Raw genomic sequence first — 20971 nt, 5'->3', positions numbered from 1 at the left:
AAATAAGGAAGGAAGAAAGGAAAGAAGGAAGGAAGGAAGGAAGGAAGGAAGGAAGGAAGGAAGGAAGGAAGGAAGGAAGACTAAAAGAGAAGAGAAGAAGGGATAGAGTAGAAGAAGAGAAGAATAAGTGAGGTGAGGTGGTGAGGAGAGGGGAGGGAAGGGAATGATATAATCATTGGTAGTGACAGTTCTCAAGATTGCAAGATGCTAGATAGTTTTCTGTGAGAAAGAAAACTATCATTTTAATGCTGCGCTACTTATTGCTTTCTACTGCTCCGGAAATTGGTAAAGCACCATCCTATGGCATATAAGGCATTACTCAGATAACCATTGTAGTTGATTAAGCAGAACACTCTGTACCCCAAACATGCCAAGTAACAGAGAATTTATTTTACTTGTTTGCTTTGACATATTTGTAATTAGCTGAGCTATTACTTTCCTATGTGCTTGCAAATGTTCTGCATACATGGCATGTCAGCAATACTGAAATATAGCTGCAATAGATTAAATGCAGAACCAACTCTGCAGACCAACGCCCACTTCAGTGGTTAAAAAACAGTGCTTTCCATTCTTTGTGCAAACCTAGACTTGACTTTCAGCTACTGTTTCATTTTTCTGAGTATAGAAAATCATGAGACTATAATGCTGGAAAAAGATCCAAAAGCTCTATTCAGTCATTCCAAAGGTCAAAGGGAGACATTCAAACTCTTTCTCACCTTGTACTTTAGAAGCCAAGTCATTAAATGACAAAATTCTTTCAATAGCTCTCATAAAGACTTTTTTCCTTCTCCAAAATTTTCCACAGATAAAGAGTAAGAAAAAGCTGACATAGTCAGAAGACGTATTAGAATTCTTACTGTACTCTTAAAAGCTTTCAGCCTAGGAGCGCACTTTTCAGACACTACTCCTCCTACATATTCTATGATCCAAGGACACTGGCCTCGTTGTTGTTCTTCCTACATAGCACTCCATCTCCGGACTAAATATTTTTTGACTAGATATCCTTCATGCTAACTATGATTCCCTTAACTCTGCCTCCTAGCTCCCCTGGCTTCCTTCAAGATTGAACTCAAATCTCACCTCTTCCCACCTTCTGTAGGAGGCTTTTCTTGGTCCCACTCTTGGCCTCCTCTTCCCTACCACTACTAAGAGTCTTCCCTGTGAGATTATCTTCCATTTATCTTGTATATCTGTATACATATTACAGATACATACATATAGATATATACTGCTCCCCTCCTTCTGGGGGGAATGTTGTCTCCCATTAGAATGTGAACTAGTTGAAAGCAAGACCCATTTTTTTTTTTTTGCCTTTCTTTGTAAATCCAGTACTTGGCTTATAATAAACTCTTAAGAAATATCTATGACTGGCTGTTAAATAGTGCTAATAACTGGACCTTCTTCACAGGGTTGTTTGAAAGGCTCAAATGAAATTATATGTATAAGTCACTTTGAAAATTTAAGGTGCTTTATAAATGTAGCTATTACCATTATTTTTAAAAAAGGAAAATGTATTCTTTTCAAATATGTTGCTTTCATGAGAAAAGGTTTTCTTTGCTTCATAAAGTTTGGAATTATCTATGGAAATTTGCTACTTAGTTTGCTCATGAAAGAACTCCTTCCCTCCCCTTTCTCTACATTCAGCCAATACCATTAGTTGCTATGGTAACATGATTGTATTCAATAGTAAAGTGCATATTCCTCACATCTCAAAGAGGGCAGATAACAAGATTTAGAACTGGGAAAGATTTTATAGATTTTCTGTCTAATGAAGGAGAAAACTGAGGGCTAGAGAAACTAGGTTACTAACAAAGATCACACAGATAGTAAATAAGAGCAGAGCAACTGAATTTAGGTCCTCTGACTTAAAATCCAAGGCTTTTCCTTCTTCATCATTCTAGTATAAATTACTCTCCACGCCATTAAGAAGGTGTCTTGAAAATTATATGTGAGATGAATGTTTCTTGAATATCTTCTACAGGATTGTTAAAAAAAACTCAATTTCTATCTTATAATAAATACTATCAGGTGCAAGGCAGAAGAGGGGTAAAGGGCTAATTAAGTGACTTGCCCAGGGTCACAAAGCTAGGAAGTGTCTGAAACCAGCTTTGAACCCAAGTACTTCTGACTCTAGAACCATGCTCCAGTTTTTGCTATGCTTTACACTTAGCAATGTGGATGGGATGTATCTGGCTCAGAACTGTGACATTCTGAAATTGGCCATAAAGCTTAAAGAGATTTAAAAGATTTTAAAGATGTTGATGGGGGGCAGATGGGTGGTACAGTGGATTGAGAGCCAGGCCCAGAGACTTCAGGTCCTGGGTTCAAATGTGGCCTCAGACACTTCCTAGCTGTGTGACCCTGGGCAAGTCATTTAACCCCCATTGCCTAGCCCTTACTACTCTTCTGCCTTAGAACCAATACACAGTATTGATTCTAAGATGGAAGATAAGAGTTAAAAAAAAATGAAAAAAAAAATGTAGATGCCAAGAAAAAACCTCTTAACCCATAATGCCAACATCTAGTAATGTTGTCTGGATGCTTTCTTATTCTTCTTCAGGTTTGGATTACTTTCTTCACCTTGAGATATACTGAATTGCCTTTGAGCTAAAATATACCCATGACACCAAAGCTATCCTTTATCACTCCCCCGGACTCCTCTGACCGCTATACCTACACGGGGAATTCTGATACTTAAATCATGATACTTGACTAGGAAATGCTAGTTTTGATTAGTGGTCTCTCCCGTGACCTTTCACATTGTGGATTTCTAGTCATTTTAATTTCTAGTAATAACCACTGAGCTACCTAGCTGCTTCTATAGGGCTATTTTTGCCAATGAAGGGTGAGTGAAGTTTTCACTGAAAACATGTTTCTCCTGCCATAGCAAGCCAAGGAAAGGAGAAGAGGAGAAAGTGGGCTATGTCTCCCAGGAAAAAGCTCTGTGAATATCTTCAGCTAGAGCAGAGATTCCCAAAGTGGGTACTACTGCCCCCTGGTGGGTGCTGCAGAGATCCAGGGAGGTGGTGATGGCCACAGGTGCATTTATCTTTCCTATTAATTGCTATTAATTTTTTTTTAAGTAACATTTTTTTCTGGAAAGGGGGCAATAGGCCAAAAAAGTTTGGGAACCACTGAGCTAGAGTTTAACTTTCAAAGTCTTCTCTTCTCCATTACTATGTTGCAAAGACAGAAGCCTATGTGCAACAACAAGATGAAAGGGTCCTTGGGGCAATCTGGGTTGGTGGTAAGTACGGGGGAAATGTAGCATAAGTGCTTAGGACAATGCTTGGCAAATAGTAGGGACTTTATAAATATTTATTATTAATAGTAATATTAACCAGCAAGAGGCATGGCTCAATAACATACTAAACACTAGGTTAAATTTCAAAATGCCTTAGTTCTTGCCACTAACTAGCTGTGTGGTCATAGGCAAGCTTCTTAACCTCTCTGAGTCTCAGTAAGATGGGCATGTTGGAATAAAAGATCTCAAGGATCCTTTTACACTCTTCTATCCTGTTAATTTTCTTCATATTGTATAACTCTAAAATTTGGGCAACTGTGGTATGGTGGAATGGAAACTGGTTTTTAGTCAAAAGACCTAATTTCAAGTCCTGATTCTGACACTTAATAGCTACTATGGCATTGTGGGAAAGTCAATTAAACTTTCTGAGTCTTAGACTCCACATATGAAAAACGAGAATCATAATAATTCCTCTCTTAAAAGGTTGTTAGGAGGAAGGTACTTTGCAAACCCAGAAGCACTATAGAAAGATGAATTATTATTATTATTATTTATGGAGTGAAATACAAGTTTTCTTGGGAAGATTCTGGTTCACAATAGTTTACCTCATCATAATAATCAAAGTGAGGTGTCCTTGGGTCAATATAGCACATAAGGATAAAATAATTTCTTTTCTTTACACTTACTATGCCTAGAGCTAAGCTCTTTACTAGGCACTAATCCAAATTGGAGGAATGAATTTGGAGCAATGGACACATGATTCCATTGACTCGAAATTCAGCTGCTAACACATTCTCCCTTGACAGCTGTTGATTCTGTCCAGTTTGAAGTAATAAACTCCTCTACTGTCAACTAGAAGACTCAGGAATGGGAAGAAAGAGAATGGGAGTTTCATCGCTCTGCCCACCCATCCTTCATCCCTACTACCATTCAATGACAAAGTATGTTGTCCTTCTATTCTCAAAGGAGAAAATCAAGTCAAGATGAGAAAAATGACAAATACGATTGTGCTGCCCGGGAGCCTGAATGCATATAACCTCAATTAGGTGCAACATATCAAAGATAAAACAAGAATAGTCACAGGAAGAAAAGTAATTTTCTTCATGACATTCCTCAGAGATTTCCCAAAGCAATAAGTCGAAGTTGTAAATTCTGCTGAATCTTTTATCCTAACTTCTGTGCTCTTAATAGCAATCCCTACATCAGACCTTTGCCACTATCTATCTCAAGTCAATTTAGTGAATATCATACCACAGAGCCAGAGGGAAGCTTAGAGGAAGATTTCAAAATAAAACAAATCTCAGCAGTCTAGAAAGTGAAAATTAAAATGAAGAAGGGAAAGGGAAGATGAGTGAGAGTGCAATGCTCTAAAGTGAAATAGAAATATTATTATTACTAGGAAGTATAAATATTTTGTTGTTATTTTACAATATAGATATGTTGTTATTATTATGTAATATAAAGATTTTATTCTGAAATAGAATTTATTATTATTATCATCATCATTCCTCCTCCTTCTCCTCTGAGCAGTCAGTTGCCATATTCAGCTACAAAAATAAAAGGTGCCAAGGAATAAAATATCTCAGATTTTGCTGTCTAATTTTGACTTGGATGCATCTGACTTGGTTTGTTGAGTAAAAAGAACTCTAGGCTAGGACAAAGGAAATGACATAGGGAACAATCTAATTCAGACTAGCAAGAGGCAGCTGGTTGCTAATGTAGAAATAATAGGATCTCAAGAGCAAGTGACCATTCCCTTCTGGGGTTTGTGGTAGAGGAGAAGAAATATGGACTTAGTTTGGCCTGCACCCTAGATTTCAAGAAACATGATTTCAAAGGACTTTGATAAAGTATAAATAAAGCAAGATCTAATGCCTTCATAATTTATGAAGAAGTTGCCCCAGTAGAAAAGCTTTTATGTCTTGAAAATAAAAAGGTCTGAAGTCTTGAAAATAGAAATGATTCTAATGAAGAGGAAAAGGATGAATCTCCTAAACAGAACCATATAGAACATATCAAAAAATTCATATTAATTTTTTTAAAAAGCAAGATAGAAATTGGAAGTAAGAACTGAGGATGAATAAAAATAAGTGTCTAAGAATAAATTTAAAGAAAATCAAAGGCCATAATGAACTACAATTTGTGTCAAATGCTAAGAACAATAAAATGTGGTAGAGGGTATTTGGCTATGTTGAATGCATAAGGAGGATCAAAGAAGGGTAAAAATTCAAGGAACAGGGCAGGATCTCAGAGTCTAAATACCCTCTGATTCAACCCATCCCTGAATTAGAATAAAATAAGAGCTCATATTTAGTTTACATATTACTTTGCATATATTTCTTAATTGATCTTTACAACCACTCTGGAAGATCAGTATTATTACTAATCTCATTTTACATATGAGATCTGAAACTCCAAAAATTTAAATGATTTAATCAGGGTAAACCAGCTAATAAGTAGCAGGTTCAAACCACTGATACTACATTACCTCTTTATATATGACAACTAGGTGGCACAGTAGATAGAGTACTGAACCTAGAATCAGGAAGACCTAAGAACAAATCCAACATCACACATTAGTAAATGTAAAGATGGGTGGGTCACTTAACTTCCATCTGCCTTAGTTTCCTCTTCTATAAAATGGGAATAATAATAGTACCTACCTCCTAGAGTTGTTGTGAGGTTTATAAAGATGTGATCTATTAAAGAAAGTCATTTTTAAAAGCCTGACTGTCCCTCTCCCACAACTTAATCATGGATGTCTTTGATAAATAGACTAGTTCTCCCGATTTTTTCCCCCAACTGTGTGCTATCTTCTATTTTTTCAGAAATATTGAGACTCAATCTCTCAAAACCCTCAAAATTTTGTCACCCCAGTATAGAACTCATCCATATACATTTTGTTATCCCAGTACTCTTCTCATATTTTAGTGGCATTTCTGTTTATTCATAGGGCACATCAAAGACTATAGTATTAAGTTCAAAAGTCCTAGTTCCCTACTATTGATATTTTTCTTAAAATGTTATAGAAATCTTAACAAATATTTTCCTTTTTCTGCAATTATCTATCTCCAACATTCCAATTTCATCATTCAATGGTTTCAAAATGATCAGGTATGATGTATCCTTTAGGACTCTATAAGCTTAGAATCAGAAATGATTTCTGGTTTTTCATTGCATCTAGCATTTAGCATAATGGTTTGTATGTATTTGGTACATAATAGAATTTGATTAGACTGAATTGAGTCACTCCTCAAGCCTGCTGTAAACATAGTTTCTTCCTTCTCCTTCTTGCTGCTTATTGAGGTTACATTCCTCACAATCTTTCACCATTCTATTCTATAAAACGTTTAGACTCTATTATTTCTGTTTGGCAGCAGGTCAAGTAGTAGTTGGCCAAGATAATTTCTAGCCTTTGTAGGCCTTCTCATTGAGACAAATGATGATGTCAATTCAATTTCCCAAATAAATGATGATAGTCTGTATTGGTGTCAATTCTTTGATCTATTTTCCATGTTTCCATGTCAATAGTTTACATAAGATTAAGTTTGGAAATAGTTTAATTACATAAAATATCTTCTTATCATTTTTATTCTTCTACTTTGGCATTGGCTTTAATCTTTACTCTAACAAATAGATGTTCTAACTGTACACAGATAGCTAATTCAGAAATTATTCCTTCTTAAGTTATCAGTTATTTCTTCTCCATTAAAATAATAGTAAATTTCATTTTTCTTAATATCATTCAGTATTTACAGTGTGAAGCACCTCTCTCTCTCTCTTTCTCTATTTCTCTCTCTCTCTCTCTTTCTCTCTCTCTCTCTCTCTCTCTCTCTCTCTCTCTCTCAAGTATTTATGGTATATAGGGATGAGGCTCCACTGTAATCTTTCATCTTCAGCTCTCTTTTTGTTTTTTCATCTGGAACCATATTTTCCATCTTTTTTGCCACAAATTCTTATTCCTACCTTTTCAATGAAGTCGCAAAGTATTAAAGTACATATTGATTCTAATGGTGGTGGGGGTCTTTACTTGAAACAGCTCGTTGTCACAGTGGATGGAGTCCTGAGCCTGGAGTTGGGAAGATATGGGTTTAAATCCAGTCTCAAATACTTACTGACTGGGTCCCCTAGACAAGTCACAAACTCTGCCTCAGTTTACTCAACTGTAAAAAATGGAGATAATACTATTACTCACAGCAGTTGTGAGGATCAAATGAGAGAATATTTAAAGTGCCTGGCACATGCTAGGTGCTTATTAAATGCTTGTTTTCTTCCTTCATTTTGTAACAGAAGTAGCCACTTAATCTGCAGTAATCTTCATGGCAGTCCTTTTTTTGAAAATGCTTATCATGAGCACTGCAGTGCAAGATAACTGAGTGTTTAATGAAATTATTGTCATTATTGCCTTCAAACATATAAGAAAATTAACTCCCCTATTTGCAACTTCAAAGAGTCTGTAACCCACATTTCCACTTAACTGCAATTTCCTTTCATCCTCTAGTTTCATCTATAATAATGATATAAAGATTGATACCACTGGACTAGGAGTTTTCATTTAGGATACAATAATGTTTTTGGATAGTAAAAAATACCCTCTGCAATTGCCCCCAAAGAAGTTTAAAAGGGCTACACAGGTTTGAAAGACATTCTATCTTTTTCTTTGTTTTGTAGCTCAGCTTAGCTAAAGAACTCATCAGACAGCAACAGTCTATTAGTAATTAGCTCCACTTTACTCAGCTGGGCTAGTTGTCAGAAAATAAACCTAATCTACAGTTGGGATTGGAATAAAAGCCTTCCTATCCCTATAGAAACTATTAAATTCACACCCCATTGTTGGAAGTTATGCAGAAGAAATTTCTGGACAGAAGAAAGTGTCTGAGGGCAGATTTCATTGTAGGAATTCCAGGCTCAAAGTCCAGCCTTCCTTCCACTGCCCTATAAGCTGCCTCAGAACTTATGGGTTGGTCTTTGCTAAGTCCTTGCTAACAAGAACTGAGGCAGTTGTTTTTTAACCTAAGAGCAGCAATAAAGAGGCCTGTTTTCTTCCTGGGACATGTATCCTAAAGAATATCCCAAGACTTCTAAGAACAGTTAACTGCACATGTTTCTAAAGATATGCATAACGCTTCAAGAAGAAATATAGAAAGAGAAAGTAAGTGGCTCAGTGGATAGAGAAATGGGAGTTCCGAGGTTCAAATCTGGCCTCAGACACTTCCTAGCTGTATGACCCTGAGAAAATCACTTAACCCCAATTATCTAGTTCTTACCTCTCTTCTGCTTTGGAACCAATACTTAGTATTGATTCTAAGACAGAAGGTAAGGGTTTTTTTTAAATCAGTTAATAAACATTATGTGCACATTAAGTGCATAGGCTAATATAAGGTGTTCAGGGGGTACTAGAGCCTCTGTTGTGAGGATTTGCCTAGAACTTTTCAGAGCTGCTCATTTGCCTTTGGTGTCTACCTATCACCTACTTCTCACTTATGACTCCAAAAACCTATAGCAAAGAAAGCAGTCACATTTTTGTAAACCTGTCTTAACAGGTAGACTAAACCAAGTGGATGGTAACCAACAGACCTTGGTGAGTTAGATGGATCTCCATCCCAAGCATGTGAAGATTTCTCCTGGTGGAGAACAATGTGTTCCAATAGCCATTAAGGTGACAGAAGCAGGAACTGTTGAGCACTTAGAGCTTGGTCAGACATTGAAGACACCAAGGTCATCCACTGCATCACTGACCATCATCAGTCATCTTGACTTTTGTCTTGCCATTGCACTTTGATGACGCTGGAAGAGAAAATGAGGATGATGACTTTGTGCAACTCTTCCTCACTTAAATCCAATTCATTCAAAAATCAAAACAACACTCCATGATGTCACAGTTCCTCTTCTAAAAAGAAGGATAAACAACAATTAAGTGCATAATATGTGCTAAGCACTGGAAGTGCAAAAAAATGGCAAAAAAAGTCCCTGTCTTTAAAAAACTCATATTTTGATAAGGGAAGACAACATGAAAAATCATAGGAACATAAAAAATATATTCAGTACAGAGTAAATAGAAGGTAATGTTAAAAAGATAGTATTACTTTCTAGAGAACAGAAAAGCTTACTGCATAAGGGATACTGGAGCTGATTCCTGAAGGAAGCCAGGGAAGCTAAGAGGCAGGCATAAGGAGATGAGAAATTCTCCAGATAAGAGAAACAAAGAGACAGTAGAAAGTCACAGATTTAAGAGATGAGATATGTAGTCAAGGAACCACAAATAGATTAGTGAAATTCGATTTTAGAATGCATGGAGAGGAGGACAGTTTAAGAAGGTAAAAGGAAGAGGCTTGGTATGGAAGGGTTTTTTTCGTTTTTTTTTTATTACATTAAAATATTTAGTTAACTCCTTCCCTTTCTCACCTCTCCCAATTGAAGAAGGCATCATTTGATAAAAAGATATCTTTTTATCAAATTATGCCTCCTTTAATATATATAATATACATATATACTTAATATACATATATATTATATATATACATATATATAACTATGTCTTAATCAGTTGTACTTATCAGTTCTTTTTCTGGAGGTAGACATGCACAAGTCATTCTTCAAATAATATTTCTGCTGCTATATATAATGTTCTCATAATTCTATGCATTTTATCCTTCAAAATTTCATATAGGTCTTTCCATGTTTTTCCTCAATTACTTATCATTTCTTACAGTGTAGTAATATAGCTTCACAATCATATGGCACACAACTTGTTTATGCCCCAATTGATGGACATCCCTTCAATTGCCACTACAAAGAAAGCTACTATAAATATTTTAGGACAGATAAGTTCTTTTCCTTTCCCCTGATCACTTTAGGAAATAAAACTAATAATGGAATTGTAGTATCAAAAGGTATACACACATTTGTAACTCTGGTCATAATTCCAAATTGCTTTACAAAATGGTTGGATCAGTTCACATTTTCACCAACAGTGTATTAGTGTCCCTGTTTTCCCACATACCCTCCAACATTTGTCATTTTGCCCTTTTATCATTTTATACAATCTGTTATGTGTGAGATGATATTGCAGAGTTCTCTTGATTTGCATTTCTCTACGAATAATGATTTAGAGAGGGTTTTTTCAAATAGTTATACATAGCTTTATTTCTTTATCCAAAAACTATTTATTCATCTTTTGACCATTTAACAAATGAACAATGGCTCATAATTTTATAAACTTGACAAAGTTCTCTGTATATGTTAGATATGACCTCTATCTTCCCCAACTTACTCCTTTCCTTCTAATCTTGGCCACATTAGTTTTATTTGTATAAAACCTTTTTAATTAAATGTATTCAAAATTATCCATTTTACATTTCACAATGCTCTCTATCTCTTGTTTATTCATTAATTCTTCTCCTATCCATAAATCAAATAGGTAATATATTCCTTGTTCTCTAATTTGCTTAAAATAGTTCCCTTTGTGCTTAGCTTATGTATCCATTTTGATCTTATCTTATTAAATTTTATCTTAGTGTTAGATATTGATCTAAACCTAGTTTCTGTCTGACTGCTTTTTGGTTTCCCCAATAACTGTTACCAAATAGTGTATAAGGAATTAAAATTAAGGGTTTGACTAACTATGTGAGAATTTTAAAATAATATGGTGGTCGCTGACTTAAAATATTATAGCTCAAGTCAAAATGACTTTTAATAGCTTTTATTTACAAAGAGGTGGAAAGAGTGAAAGTAGGGAAATGCAAAAAGAGGGTAGAGAAGATATCTACCCTATCACACTAAATATTGCTCCGATGCTTGACTCAGCCAGGCAGGGCTTATTAACCCTCAACCCGAGGACCCAGATTTCCATCCACACGGCCTCCTCCAAGAAGGCTGCTCACTCATCCAAGAGGCAGTCCAAGTCCCAAGTTACCTCCAAGAGGCAGGTCACCAGTCAAAGACAACTAAGGACGAAGATTAGGACTTTTATAGTCCTTTTTGTCCCTTCCCCTCTTCCCAGGGACCAATCACAGCTTCCAAACTGACTAACACTACCTAGGAGGGCAGTGTCTGTGGGATTCACACCTCTCATCCTCTGAAGGTGTCCACTCATATCAAAGAATTCACAAGTTTCTAATTGATTGGGTTAAAAGGGTGGAGCTCTCCAAGAATTCAAGAATGAATTCTCTTATGTCTCCAAGTGCTTGTTAATTCTCTTATTTGATGACTTACAAAGGGTTAAGTAGGGATATTTTCATTTTTTGTTGATGAATTTAAAAGTTGCTGATGCTAGACAAAGAAAGTATGATTCACACTTCACAGTGAATTCTTATCCCCAAAACTTGGATCTTTTTTTGTCAAACACAAGGTGACTATAATCATTTGCAACCATTTGTTGTTATGTGTCTTTCTGTTCTACTGATCTACTTTTTCATTTCTTAGCTAGTATAAGATTGTTTTGATAATTATTGCATTATAATATAGTTCAAAATCTGGTACTGCTACTCCTTCCTTAACATTTTTCCATTAATTCCTTTGATATTTTTGATGTTTTGTTTTTCCAAATGATTTTTTGTCATCATTTTTTTCTGGTTCAATAAGATAATTGGTAATTTCATTGGAATGGCATTGAATAAAGAGATTAGTTTAGATAGGATTGTCATTTTAATTATATTGGCTCTGCCTATTGAAGAACAATTACTGTTTCTCCAATTATTTCAATATGACTTATTTGCATAAAAAGTTTTTTATAATTATGTTTGTATAGTTACTAGGTTTATTTTGGCAGTTATACTCCTAGGTATTTTATTCTATCTATGGTTATTTTAAATGGATTATCTCTTACTATCTCTCCTTATAGGACATTCTTATTGACATATAGAAATGCTGATCATTTATGGGGTTTATTTTATATCCTGCTACTTTGCTTAAATTATTCATAGTATCAACTAATTTTTACTTTAATCTCTAGGATTTTATATAACGTATATGTATATAATCAGTATATTATCTTCAAAAAGAGATAAACGTATTACTTCTTTGCCTAATCTGATTCAATTTATTTTTCTTTAAACAACAAAGAACGTTATATTCAATTTTGGAAGTAAAAGGTAGCCAATGGAGTTTATTAAGTAAGGAAATGGTGTAATTAGACCTGTGCTTGAGAGAAATCCCTTTGTCAATGGAATATAGAAGCTTTGGAATGGAGTGAAACTTGAAGAGGAGAGACCAATCAGAAGGCTACTGCAGGGGGCAACTAGGTGGTTCAACAGATGGAAAGCCAGGCCTAGAGATGGAAGGTCCTGAGTTCAAATCTGAACTTAGACATTTCCTGCTTGTGTGATCTTGGGCAAATTACTTAACCCCCATTGCTTAGCCCTAGTCATTCTTCTGTGTTAGAAGCAATCTAAGGCAAAAAGTAGGGGTTTTTGAAAAAATAAAATAAATATTTTTTTAAAAAGAAGGCTATTACAGTATTCCAGGTGAAAGTTAATGGGGGTCTGTAAAGTTGTGGCTATGCAAGTGGAAAAAGAAAACATCCAAGAGATTACATGCTCGTTGTGTGGCAGGCTCTGTGTTAACTGCTGAGATAAAAATTGAAAATAAAAGTTACTGTGACTCATACTTCATTGAGAAGCCTTGTATTTAGAAAAAGGAAGATACTATTCCCATTTCATTCTACCCTGATTACCAGGATGTATGAAATGTTCAGGGAAGACTAGTACCTCTGGTATGGGAGCCTGAGCCCTTTTTAGGGCTGCTTATCCATCTTTGGTGTCCACCTGCCATAACTGTCACCTATAACTATAAGATGCTGTTGCATAGATAGCAGCCACACCCCAGTAAACATTATCAGCAGATGGGCTAAACCTGGTTGAGCATAAATGACAAGCTTTGAACCTTTCAGTGAGGTTAGGGAAGTGTCTACCCCAGGCATATGCCTAACTAGGTATGTCTATCATAGGCATTCTATGTTCCCCTGATGAAATGGGCAGATGAGAACAATTTCTTCCAATAGCCTTGGAGGTGGCTGAAGTAGGTGCTGTGGAGTGCTTAGAACTTGGTCAGACATCAAAGATGCCATGGTTATTCACTGTATTCTGGGCCTTCTCAAGTCATCCTGAGTTTTGTCTTGCCGTTGGACTTAGATGATTCTGGAAATGAGAGTGAGTATGATGACTTTTGATTACTCTGCCTCACTTAAATCCAATTCACAAACAAGTCAAGTCATAACCCTATGTCATTAGTCCTCCTTGAAAATGAAGGAAAACAACAGCAATTAATATATATGTGTGCAATTTTTTTAAAAACTGATATCTTCTTATAGTATGTTCAGGCACTCACTAGATTAGAAGGCATTCTGAATTCATTTCCAACATTAAGATTCTCTTTATCCTCACTGATGTTTAATAAACTGTTTGAAAATTTTCCCAAACTCTTATAACATTCATCATATCAGTTATTTCAAATCTCCTTAAAGTTAACTCCCCACTCCCTCATCAATTGATCTCACTTCCTACTTCTTTGAGAAAATTGAAGATTTTTGTTGTGAAATCCTTCTTCTGATCCATACCTCTGAAATCTTTACATCTTTACTATATTCTCCTTTTATCCTTTCCCTAAAGAAGAAACAATCTTAATGGGTTTTAACTTATATGTTAATTTTTTTAATATTTTGGTAATTATATTTTAATGTAGTTCATTTTCTTTATGATCCTATGTATTTTATTTCATGCATTTAAAAATATTGTCCTCAGAAGGGGTCCATAGGCTTCACCATGATACAACATGATACAAGAAAAGTTAAGAACTCCCATCCTATTACAAAATTCTACTATTTATCCTTTGATCCCATCCTTTCCTGTCTCATTCCAGAGTCTTGCCCATCAACCATCATCTTTCTCATCTTCAGTATTTGCTTCTTCTCTGCTTCATGCAGGTATGGTCAAGTCTTCCTAATCCTTTTTTAAAAACCTTTGTTTGACCCTCTTATTCTCTCTATCCTATTTCTGTACAAAGAGAATTATTAATCCTCAGAAATGGTTGCATTTTTCAAATTCAGACTACACATTTCCATTGGGCTGGAAGCAATTACCATGTTTTTCATAAGTAATTTCAAATAGTCCAAATTCTAATCATTGTCACCATTTCATAGGATTCATACATGCCATAATTTCTAACATGGACTTTATGCTTTTCAAATGTAACCTCTGGCCCAAGGTCCATTGGCTTGGTACTCTCTATATATTGTGGAGATGAATGCCTTGCCCTTAATAAGAAGACAGGACGGAGTCGTCATGAGATAAGAGTGCTTCAGTTCTCAGTCAGTCCCCCACCTTTGGGGATTCGTCATTCAGGTGTTCTAGGCTTCCAGCTTTGAGAGAGAAAATAGAAAAGGCCAACCCCATTTTAGGTAGCTAAATGGAAAGACTCTGAGAAGACATGAAGAGAATGGGTAGTCTCCATCCTGTCCCTATTCCTAGTGTGCTTCTTCACTCTGTATTTTCTGGTATATATCGTCTTTGAATACCTTCTCTGATTTCTGTTTTGCCATAATTTGGACAAATGGGTTTATTTTCTATATGTATTCATTACCAAACTGGTATCAAGATGGTAAAGGATATATACACTGGAGATAAATATCTACATCTAGAGGTCCTTTTGGTCCTCAAAGTGAAAATATAATCTAAAGTTAGCTCAAAAAACATTGTTAAGTTAGCTCAAATCTGATTATTTCCCCTAGACAAATAAAATCTAAGGGAGTAGATATATATAGTTCTTACCTGGTATTATCTCCTTTTGAAGATAGCAGAGTGGTAGCCTGTGGCCCCAAACCCCAGAATGGAAGCCTGTGGCTTCCTCTCCTAGCAGGAATGAAAGTCTTTCTTGAGAAGGTCAGAGGAAGAAGATAGAGGTATCTATTCTGCCTCCCTTTGGCCTACCTAATCTCTACAATATTCCCCTCATCACACATGGAGCCCCTCTTTCTCTGGCTTCTCACTCCACCCCTCAACTGAAATTGCTCTCTCCAAGATTACCAACAATTAAAGTGGAAAGTACACTGTATTTGGAATCATAGGACATGAATTTGAGTCCTAGATATACCCCTCAATTCCTGTGTGACTGGCAACCCATTTGAAATCACCAAACTTCAGTTTCCTCTTCTATAAAATAAGGCAGTTGGACTAGATGATGCCTAAGTCCCCTTCCAGTAAAAAATCTATAATCCTATAGCCTAACCACTAAATAAGATTGCCTTTTCTCAGCTCTCATTCTTCCCAACATTGCTAGAGCTTTAAAACCTGTCCACCATCTCCTACTAGAACCTCTCTCTTTCCTTGGCTTTGTTTATTCTTCTTTTCCCTGGTTCTTCCTCCTATTATCTTCATGTATGATGGCTCCTAGTTAGCCTTCATTGTGGGATCATCATCCATCCCATAGGGATACATGTACCCTATAGCTTTGTTCTTGACACTTTTCTCTTCTCTATATATTCTCTCCCTTGGTGGCCTTATTTGCTCTCAAGGTCTCAGTTATTATTCTTAATGGCTACATCAATGTGTCTCATTATTATTATGTATAGTGATAAACATTTCCCTGTGAAAAATTATGTTCAAGACTCTACATATAAAGAGTTTATGGTTAAAACAGACTAAATTATCACAAATGCCATAATAATTCCAAACAAGTCAACAAATATGCATTAAAATCCTGCTTTGTGCCTAGATGGATGCTGGGGTCTATGTGATATACCAAAGAAGTATATATTAATAATATTGTCAATAATAATAATAACTGACATTTATGTAGCACTTTATGATTTGCAAACTGCTTTACATACATTATCTCATTTGATCTTCACAGCAACCTTGTGAGATAGGTACTTTATGTATAACTATTCCCAGTTTTACAGATGAAGAAACTGAGGCTTAAGGAAGTTAAATGACTTACTTGAGGTCAAATAGCCAGTGTCAGGAAGGCACAGGATTTATATCCAAGTCTTCCTAAATCCAAATCCAGGCTCTTGCTATTACATCATTTCCTGTCATCAAAGGGATTATAATAGAGTTGGGCAGAGGAAAAAAATATATAGATCAGTGATGGCGAACCTTTTAGAGATGGAGTACCAGGCCCCACCCTCACTGCCCCCAGACCAAGTGCCATGCCCACCCCCCCAGACCATGTGCTGTGTCCCTTCCCCCCAAATGAGTGCCCAGCATGCCCTGCCCCCCCCTTACCCCACATAGGGTAAGCTCCCATTGAGTTGGTAGGTGGAGGTAGGGTGAAGTGAAGAATGTCCTCAGCAAGTGTAGAATGGGGAAGGGGAGTGGCCCAAGCACTCTGCTTTCCTCCAGCTCTGTCACCTGTGAGCAGCTCACTTATCCCCGTGCACTCCCATTGGACTTCTGGGAGGAGGAGCTGGTGATGTGAAAAAATGTCATCAGACATGGTGGAAAGGGGAAGGTGAGCAGCTCCACCTCAATCCCTCTGCTTTTCTAGTAACAAACTCTGGGTGGGGGGCAGCCACATGCCCAAAGAGAGCATTCTATGTACCATCTTTGACACCCTGTACCACAGATTCACCATCACTGACACAGATGAAATAAATGAAAAGCAATACAACAGAACTATAGTTAAATGTTAAATGTGTTTTACAGATAATAAATGAATAGATATCAGTCTGGCCTTCAGTTTCCAAGGTGGCTTCCTAAAAGAAGTGAGACTCCAAATGGGTCTAGCAGATTGGATAGGATTTTGATAGGCTGAGGAAGAGGGAAATTGGGGACCAGTGAACAAATGTGCAGAGACAAAGAGAATGCAATACTCAGGGGACCCTCTGGATAGCAGAAGAGAGTGTGTCTTGGCCAATAGTAGAAATCAAGTGCTATAGTTACTCCTCCCTTATTCATTGCCATCAGCCTTTCCCTCTCATTCTCTTTTCTGTTTTTGATCTATAATAGAAAGCTTATTTCTAGGGTGTTCTGGTCAGCATTTAACAACCGCCTCTCCAAAAAAAAAATGCCCATAGGTCATTTAATCTACCTTATTAACATTCTCTTCATCACTTACTTAAGTCTAAGCAATTAACAAAACAAGAAATCAAATCCTGATTTATAGTTTGCTGATTTCCAAGGTGAAAATCCTCACACTGAAAAGTTAACAATGAGCTCTCATGAAGCAATATGAGTAGCTTCAATAAATCCCTTTTTGCTCCCTATATTAGGATGATATGGTATATAACTTACCTTCTTGTTAACATGGGCTTCCCAAAGACTAATGAAGTCCATAGGTTCCTCATAATCTCAAATATGGAAATGAGGGTTGTAATAAAACTTGGGAATATTCTGACTCTATTTCATAGCTAATAAGTGTCTGAGTCTGGATCTGAACTCAGGAAAATAAGTCTTTCTGATTTATGGTCTCATACTCTATTTACTGGGCCACCTAGCTGTCCCAATTATATTCTTTTTTTTTTAATTTTAATTTCTTTCTCATTCTTAGTTTGAATTCTACTATGAAAACATGTTGAAATTTAAAAAAAAAGAATAAACAAGTTCTGGTAAACAAATAACACTTTAATTAAAATATTATACATATTGTTTACATTTTCATGGAAAATATTGAGTTTAAAAACACTCGAACAGTGTTCACTTTCAGAAACATTATGTGCCCTTCCCAATTGCCAACTATTCTCTGCCTTGTTGCTAGATAGATGTTTATCTTCTGTCCCACAGACATGGGATGTCCTGAAAATGGGCCTGGCAGGACTTCTAGAATGAGCTTTTTCCTTGTACTGCATTGAGTCAGGATTTGCTCATCACTAGCTTTGACTTAAGTTGGAAGCCAATGAAAGTAGTCAGGAATCAGTGTTCAATGCCCTGAATCCTATCATGCCAAGGGAACTTTGCCTTTCTATAGGAATCCAGAAAACTACTACTATTTCATCTGGATTCAGTTAGTGGTAAAATGACCTTCTTCCCTTCCTAGTTCATTAGTGTCCTGAGCCATGGACCAACAGCCTTCTCAGTTAGTCAGTAGGAGGCAAGACTGTCGCATAGTGTTTGAATGTAACTGATCAGCAGATACTCTAGCACTTTCCCTACCTGGCACATAATGCTACAGACTATATAAAGGATACACATATTGGTACAATACAACTGATACAACTGAGGAAATCCCTGGCTTAAATAGAACCACTTGACTGCATTTTTTTTAAATCTTCATGTAACAAAACATTTGTAAAGGAAAAAAAAGACAACATAATAGCTAATCTTGAAAAGATAATTTTGTTCAGATACATGCTTAGCATATTTAAAATACAAGGATGAACAGGAGTCCTCTCCCTCCCTCCTTCATACATTACCTTAACCTAAATCCACCAACCTATATCATCAGATTTTTTTTTTGCTTTGCTCCTGGACAGATCTTTTTTATTCATATTGCCTTTGAGATGTCAGAAATATTGTCTTTTCTGACATTCTGCTTTTTGGATTTTAATTCTTCAAATACTTATCTATACTCAACTATATTTTAATTAGAGGTTTGTTTGTGTTTTTTTTTTATCCTCCCACATTCAAATCAACCCTCTATCCTCCCTCCATTTTTAAAAAGCAGGTTACAGTGAAAGTGAAGATCTCAGTGTCTCTTGCAATTGGAAAGCCATCTGTCTTTGTACCACCATTATCTCAGTGGATAGTTATAAAGTAGGGCTGAAATTGCTTCTCATGTTCGGGTTCTGTTGGAGGCATTTTCACATAGACTCCTGTAGTCAGAAGACTCCTTTTCTTTATCTATTAAAAGAGAAAGAGAGAAAACAAGTTGCTATTGTATAATATAGAAATTTCTTTGGAGTAGTTAGAATATATGGTGGACAAGTCTTAAAATGAGGATCTCTTTGTGATTTTAATACTGGGACAGTTAGAAAAGGAACCCTCCTCCATCTCTGTAAAATGAGAACCATCTCCATCTGTAAGACTGGATGTGTGGTAAGGAAATTTAAAGAGGCCAGAAAAAAGAGACACTAAATTCTTTGGTTCTTCTCATCTCAGTTCAATGACCATTGGCTGATATGTATCTGCAACAGTGTCTATTGAATTAGAAGAGCAATTAAATATTTTTAGTTAGTTCTCACAATTAATCTGTCACCTCCAAGTTACTTCTCTCTTCCTTAGTTTCCATCACCTTAAGTTTATTCTACTGTCCTGTGTGTGTGTGTGTGTGTGTGTGTGTGTGTGTGTGTGTGTGATAGTAGAATGTGACAAGAAAAGTAGACAAAACTCAATAATATATTTATCAACAAGACTTTATTAAGCATTTACTATGTGATGGGCATGGTGTTAAGTTAAGGCATAGAGATACAGAGAAAGAAGGAAAATAGCTATTGCCCTTAAGGAATTTGTATTCTAATGGGGGAGATAACATACATAAATTAGTACCTATCTGATAAATATGGAATAGTTGGAAAATAACCTTGCAAGGGATTACTAACTGTTGAGGAAATGAGATGGGGGAGAAAGATCTCCTGAAGGATATGTTACTTAAGTTGAGTCTTAAAGAAAGTCAGTAGATGATTGTCTAAAATTGGATGGGGGAGAGACTAGAAGAGAGTAGGTGCTTGTAACTTTTTTTGTATCATGGACACCATAAGTTGCTGAGAAAGCCTATAGGCCCTTTAACAGATTTTTTTTCAAATACCTAAAGGAAATACTAAACTTAAGATAAACAGTAAAGGGGGCAGCTGGGTAGCTCAGTGGAATGAGAGTCAGGCCTAGAGACAGGAGGTCCTAGGTTCAAACCCGGCCTCAGACACTTCCCAGCTGTGTGACCCTGGGCAAGTCACTTGACCCCCATTGCCCACCCTTACCACTCTTCCACCGAAGTACAAGGGTTTTTAAAAAAAAAAAAGATAAACAGTAAAAAATAAAATGTATTTTTTCTATTCCAAGTTCATACACATACACTAGACAAAGAAAGAGACAGAGACAGAGAGAGACAGAGAGAGACAGAGAGAGAGGGAGAGAGAGGGAGAGAGGGATAGAGAGAGAGGGGGGGAGAGAGAGAGAGAGACAGAGACAGAGAGACAGAGAGAGAGGGAAAGAGACAGAGAGAGAGGGAAAGAGACAGAGAGAGAGGGAAAGAGACAGAGAGAGAGATCTACAAAGGTTTATAGATTCCAGATAAAGAAGCCTTGGAACAGTTTATTTCATTTCATTCCTAATTAGACAGTCAGTATTATAAACAAGTGATGGACCTCACAAAGCCTCAGAAAGATCACCAAGACCTATTTTCAAAAAGAAAACATACCTTCTCCTCATTAACCCATCTTTGCCACCAAAAATAATGTTTTTTAATGTGAGAGTGTTGGACCATAGAAAGGCTGGGAGCATATGGTTGGGGGGGGGTACATAGTTGGGCCATTGATGGAGGATAAGGGGTGGGGCACAAAAATGTGGAAGGACAGTCACCTATCACAGTGCTTTGGCAGCTAGGTGGTGCAGTGGAAAGAGTACTGGGCCCAAACAAAAAGATCCGAGTTTAAATTTAGCCTCAGACCAGTCTACAGTATGACTGTAGGCAAGTCACTTAAACTCTATTTCCTCAATTACAAAAATGGATAATAGCATTGTTGTGAGGAGCAAAAGAAAACATAATTATAAATTATTTCACACAATGCCTGGTCCAGAATAGGCACTAGGTAAATGCTTTTCCCCATTCTTGGTTCCTTTTCTCTGTCTCCCACCTTTG

At 36.5% G+C, this 20971-nt stretch overlaps 1 protein-coding gene across 1 annotated transcript in view; it reads right to left on the bottom strand.

Annotated features, from left to right (window-relative positions):
• Nucleotides 1-18912: 18912 nt before the first annotated feature.
• CTLA4 (cytotoxic T-lymphocyte associated protein 4) overlaps nt 18913-20971 on the bottom strand; it is an 82854-nt gene continuing 80795 nt past the window's right edge. The window contains exon 8 of the mRNA XM_044667486.1: nt 18913-19017. Coding sequence (XP_044523421.1) covers nt 18913-19017 — 105 coding nt within the window. The remainder of the gene's footprint in view (nt 19018-20971) is intronic.

This window comes from Gracilinanus agilis, chromosome 3 (genome assembly GCF_016433145.1).
Source record: "Gracilinanus agilis isolate LMUSP501 chromosome 3, AgileGrace, whole genome shotgun sequence".
In the NCBI taxonomy this organism is placed as follows: Eukaryota; Metazoa; Chordata; class Mammalia; order Didelphimorphia; family Didelphidae; genus Gracilinanus; species Gracilinanus agilis.
Note: the sequence above shows the minus strand (reverse complement) of the source record. Positions and strands in the feature narration are given on the sequence as shown.